At 42.2% G+C, this 5,610-nt stretch overlaps 1 protein-coding gene across 1 annotated transcript in view; it reads right to left on the bottom strand.

Moving 5' to 3' along the window:
* Positions 1 to 892: 892 nt before the first annotated feature.
* Positions 893 to 5,610, bottom strand: part of LOC101845519 (proline-rich receptor-like protein kinase PERK2) — a 7,825-nt gene continuing 3,107 nt past the window's right edge. The window contains exons 4-6 of the mRNA XM_005090746.2: positions 2,573 to 2,618; positions 2,023 to 2,114; positions 893 to 1,025 (exon numbers count right to left, since the gene is read on the bottom strand). Coding sequence (XP_005090803.1) covers positions 893 to 1,025; positions 2,023 to 2,114; positions 2,573 to 2,618 — 271 coding nt within the window. The remainder of the gene's footprint in view (positions 1,026 to 2,022; positions 2,115 to 2,572; positions 2,619 to 5,610) is intronic.

The following is a 5,610-nucleotide window of genomic DNA, read 5'->3' as shown; positions in this document are numbered from 1 at the left end:
GTGTACACCCTCCTTCCTACCAACCACCTATCGGCGTATATATCATTACGTCCTCTTTTACTTTATATGCTACTCTCTAGTAACATCTCTAATATTCGGCACTTTTATGTGTCACGACGCGAAGGAAACAGGAGTTTGTCAATTTTTGGGCATAGACCTATTGGTATTAACTAAACGTTTGTTCATTTATTTCGCTTTCGAAGAAAATGCAACTCATCTGTCTTGGATAGAAGTCGAGATATTTGCAATTGACGGGGGTAAGGGTTGCCGGTAAAACTAGTGAGAAATCAGCTGCCAAAGTGTGATAACTTCATAAGTTTGAGATTCCCTGAAAACTGCAAAGTTAAATTTGTTTTAGCCTTTGATCAATCTTTTCAGTATAATCCACTCAGAACTATGTTTTTAAATGGACATAAAAGATGTTATGCCAAAAACAAAAACAAAAAATCAGAAAAAATCGCCAAACAAGCGGGAAGATATTATTGGTCTTCATTATTTCATTATTTTGACTAGCGCCTGATTTCATCACATTGATGTGTATCTTTTGCAACTTAAGAAAACAATTAGTGATCCCGCTTTCTGTATTTCGGGGTAAATAAATGTGGACGTAATTCATTTTTTATGGTAAAGAATTGATACGCTCTTTCACTGATGTGAGCTTCCTTTGTTATACGAACAGACAAGCTCGCAAGAAAGCCCCATCACCCATTTAAGCGCATATATCTATCGCCGCTTTCCGCACTGTTTTTTTTTCCCACCTCAATGAGAACCTGGCCGGCCTTCAATGCCGGAGACAACCATCCGGGTCTACACGGCCGGTAGTAAGATAGCCCAGGGCTCAGTCAGAGCGTTTGGTGTGAACATAGCTTTATGTGTACGAGAACCAGTTTACTCACTGTGTTACGGTAAAGTATCCGGTGCTGCAATCAGGCATCGTAAATACAGGGCACATCAGGGGGGTGGTGGGGCTAGGGCTGGGGCTAGAGACGGGGACACATTGGAACTCAGGGCATGGGCCATAGTTGCTGTAGACAGAAGAAAGTATAAAAGTTAGTACGGTCGAATCTGTTCTAAAATCACCTGTCTAAGACAATCACCTGTATCAATGATCTTTCCCTACACCCTCCCCCCTCTTGCGCTTTTTATACTATAATGATATTGTGCTAAAGGACCCTTGGAGAGACTCGACTGTGTTCTTTCTTGGCAAAAGATATAGTGTGACACTTCGAGCCAATATATTACAGATTCTTACTTCCAAGCAATAATAGGCCATTATTATAGTTGTAAATATTCAAAAAAAAAGAAAGAAATTCATTACGTGTTATTGATGTGAAAATGCAAAATTATTTTATAATCACATTGTTTTTTATGTGATCAAATATCAAAACTGTAAGTTGTGGAGGGCAAAGAGGATTTTTGTCACTAAAGTAAAACTTTCCTGTGATCTTGGCTTAATGCACGGATATAACATGAAACTACAAAAACAATAAGATTAGCGAAGAGACTGGACTCATAGAAGTTAACATCTGATTCGGAACCTGGCATGAATAACAAATACTGTAAAACTTTGGCATTACTTTGGGGGTACAAATATCGTCTCTGTCTCATTCTCTCTCTCTCTCTCTCTGTTTGTCTCTCTCTCTCTCTCTCTTTCTATCTTTCTCTCTCTCTCTCTCTCTCTCTCTCTCTTTCTCTTTCTCTCTGTGTGCCTGTCGGTCTGTCTGTCTCTGTCTGTCTGTCTGTCTGTCTGTCTGTCTGTCTCTGTCTCTGTCTGTCTGTCTGTCTGTCTGTCTGTCTGTCTGTCTGTCTGTCTGTCTCTCTCTCTCTCTCTCTCTCTCTCTCTCTCTCTCTCTCTCTCTCTCTCTCCCAAAGGACTTTTGATTCACAAAGCATCTCCGTCTTTCTGCTAGAACGCTGCATCACGATGGACTTGAAGTCAGTGTCGAAGCAACCTGCCTCTTCAAAGATCTAAACTGCGTCCATGAAGACAGACAGCATAATTAAGATTTACGCCCCGCTAACCTTTCCACCAAGACAGTTCCTGGATAGCATGTAGGCCTGTCAAAAAGGCACGGGAGGTTTGGCGTGGGTGGCAGAGTGGTGACTGGGGAAGACTGAAATGAACAGAAAACAGAAAACGGAATGAAATATACTCACACAGCAAAAGCAAAGTATAACTACAACAACAACAATAACAACAACAATAACAACAACAATAACAACAACAACAACAACAACAACAACAACAACAACAACAACAACAACAACAACGACATAAAGTTCATCATAGGCCTTTACACTAATAAAAAAATGTAAAGGCATGGAAACACACCAGTGCGCGCTTGTACCCACACTCACACGCGCGCAGCACACACACACACACACACACACACACACACACACACACACACACACACACATACACACACACACACAAACGTGCGTGCGCGCCCATATACACACACAAGCACGCGACTACTCATGCTTATGTATTATACATAATATGTTTACCTTAATAGATAAACACTTCACTACATTTAAAGTAACGGTCAAAGGTCGGAATTCAACTTACTGGGTTGGAGGTACAAGTCCAGTACTCGCAATCTTGGTAATCGTATCTGTGGATGGAGAAGCTGATGTTCAACACAACACATCAGAGAAACGACTGGAGCGATGAAACAAATTTACAGTATAACATACTTTGATATAGCTGCAAACACGAACTCACACACACACGCAAGCAGACAAGCACACACACACACACACACACACACACACACACACACACACACACACACACACACACACACACACACACATGTACAGTGTACATACACACACATACTGACATACACACGCATGCTTACACCCCCCCCCCTCACCAAATGGTAAAATAGTAAAAAAAAAAAAAAAAAAAAAAAAAAAAGAGAGCAAAAGAAACGCAAAATCCGGTTTACCTTTGCAATGGTGACCATCTTCTTTTTCCATTTTCTTTTTCAAAAGAGGAGATTTAAAAACAAACTGCTTTCTGGCATTCTGAAAGGATACGTAGGGCATCACGGAATACATTTTCAACTTCCGGTTAATGCATCAAAATGCTCAGTAGTGGTTATGGTCACCATTAGATCGGATAACCGTAGTAAATCTCCGGTACAACGAAGCTACTTGGTTGTTAGTAAAACGTTGCGGGGTCTGCCTCCATATCTCCTGGAAGGCCTCATCCAGTTCTTGTGTGATTCTCGGCCTTGGTTGTCTCCCCTTGATGCGTCGTTTAATTTCTTCCCAAAAATTCGTAATTGGGTTTAAATCCGTGTTGAGGGCAGAGTGAGGCTGCTGAGTGATCCTATGGTGTTGGAGGGAATCCTATGTAACACGGGAAGTGTGCGCACAAGCATTATTTTTCTGGAACCAGGAGTTAAAATTTTGTGTAGGTTGAGGGCGTGAGAAAGTCTGCTATGTAGCGGGCAGCATTAATACCTTGACCTCGACCTTGGCCTTGATTTTGGAAAATCATTGGTCCTACGTTGTGATTCCACTTGATTCCACCCCAGATCATGACGCGATGTCCTCCCCAGTGATTCCTCTCTACGACACAGTTGTCTCCATCTTGATAAGCTATGAGGCCCCTGTTTGTTGTACGAGGGCTGTCCCACGGAAAACCGGAAAAGGTCCGTAAAAGCAAAAATCTTTGTCCTATTATAATAAAACTGTAACACATCATACCTCAACATGTGCTTTATTTCTCAATGTAATCACCATCCCGTTGGACACATTTTCCCCATCGCTGGATCTGGGAGAAGATACCCTCCCTGAAGAATCTTTCGTCAAGGGATTTCAACCAATCGTTCACGGCTTCCACGAGGTCTTCGTCGTCGGTGAATCGCTGTCCAGAAATATGGCGTTTCATTGGTTCAAAAAGGTGATAATCTGACGGGGTCAAGTCAGGACTGTGAGGGGGGGTGTAGTAGAACTTCCTAGCCGAACCTTTGGAACCAGTCTTCCGTGACGTTTGCGGTGTGTGGCGTTGTGTTGCCATGCTGCAAAATGACCCCGCTGGTCTTTTTCGGCCCCAACCCATCAAGCAGAGACCTTTCAATAGTGCAGCTCATCAAACTCTATCCTATAGACAGTCGACTTTGAAATGTTTAGCGACTCGCAAATTTCGCGAATTTTTAGGCGCCTGTCTGTTTGAATAAGTTCGTTAACGCGACTCTTGTTGTCCTCAGTCTTGGCAGAAAAACAAGATCCTGGGTAAACTTTGTCATTGATATCGGAGTGCCCGGCTTTGAACTTACTACATCACTCATATACCTGTGACTTTGCCATTACTTTCTCCCCATAAACTGACTTTATTTCAGTGTGTATTTCTAGAGGTTTGAGACCTTCTGCGGTCAGAAACCGAATGACAGACTTCACTTCTACCCTTGACCAATTTTCCAAGGGGGTAGCCATCTTTTGAGAACTGCTGTGCTCGTTTGGTTTGTGCGATGCTCATGGTGCTCAATCGGAAAATTTCTAAATGATTGTTTTACAAGTGTGCGTTTACAGAATGTGAAAATATTGAATAGTTTTCAAATTACAGCCAAATTCCGGTTTTCCATGGAGGACAGGCATTTGTCCGAAAATGAGAACCGAGGACCCGTCTCTTAGACGGCTATTGACATGGTGCTGGGCGCAGTTGAGACGTTCTTGGTGATGGTGTGCGGTCAAGACTGGACCAAGGTAAGGTCGACGGCGTTTACAGTCTATCTGACGTAATCGGCTGTTCACTGTGTGTCGACTTCTGGCTCTTCTGTGGTTACCCCTTATCAAATCTGATGTTCTTGTAGCTGTGTGAGGTCGATTTGAACGATACATCCGCACAGTGTGTTTGCAAGCACGAGCACTGGCCACTCTGGGTCGACCTGACCTTTTTCGGTCCGCCGTAGAATTCGAGAGCGGAAAACGGCCCATCAGTCTGTGGATAGTCTAGATGTAAACACCAAAATGATTGGCTACCAAAATTGGTCTTTCTCCACCCTCCAAACAACCTATTGCTCTTTCTTGCTGTATGGCCCTAAAACGTGGCATTGTCGTTGTAAATGTAGGCGGAACGACCAAAACGATTTTTTAACACGCTTTTATAGCCCCGGGTTCAGGTGAATACTTTTCACCTTTTTTCACTTATTTAGATCGTGTTTTGGAGGCACCACGTGGCTTTTTCCATGCTTCAATTAAGGGGCAATAACTCAAGTTGCCGGTGACAAACAAGACGGGTGACTTTTGATTTCCAAAGCTATTACATACTATCGATTGTGTAAACTTCAGTCTTCTGCCATAGATGTTTTTTTAGTTATGGCCAAATTAGATTTTTGCGTTTCTTTTGTTCGCTAGTATATTCATATATTATATATTATATTTAAATACATGCATGGAATTTTTCTTTCTCCACACATCTCTGTTCATGACGTTTCTTGTCTCGTCAATAAACTTAGATGGTCTTACGATAAAGAAATGATGATATCAAGGGAATTTTTTTTCCTTCGTCCACGTTTGATTTTTCAGTCATTGTCACAGCATCTTGCGGTAAGCATGTCACAGTGCGAAAAAGTGCGCTTTTGTTAGATTAAC

This window comes from Aplysia californica, unplaced genomic scaffold (genome assembly GCF_000002075.1).
Source record: "Aplysia californica isolate F4 #8 unplaced genomic scaffold, AplCal3.0 scaffold00021, whole genome shotgun sequence".
NCBI lineage: Eukaryota > Metazoa > Mollusca > Gastropoda > Aplysiida > Aplysiidae > Aplysia > Aplysia californica.
This window is presented reverse-complemented; position numbering and strand designations above follow the sequence as displayed.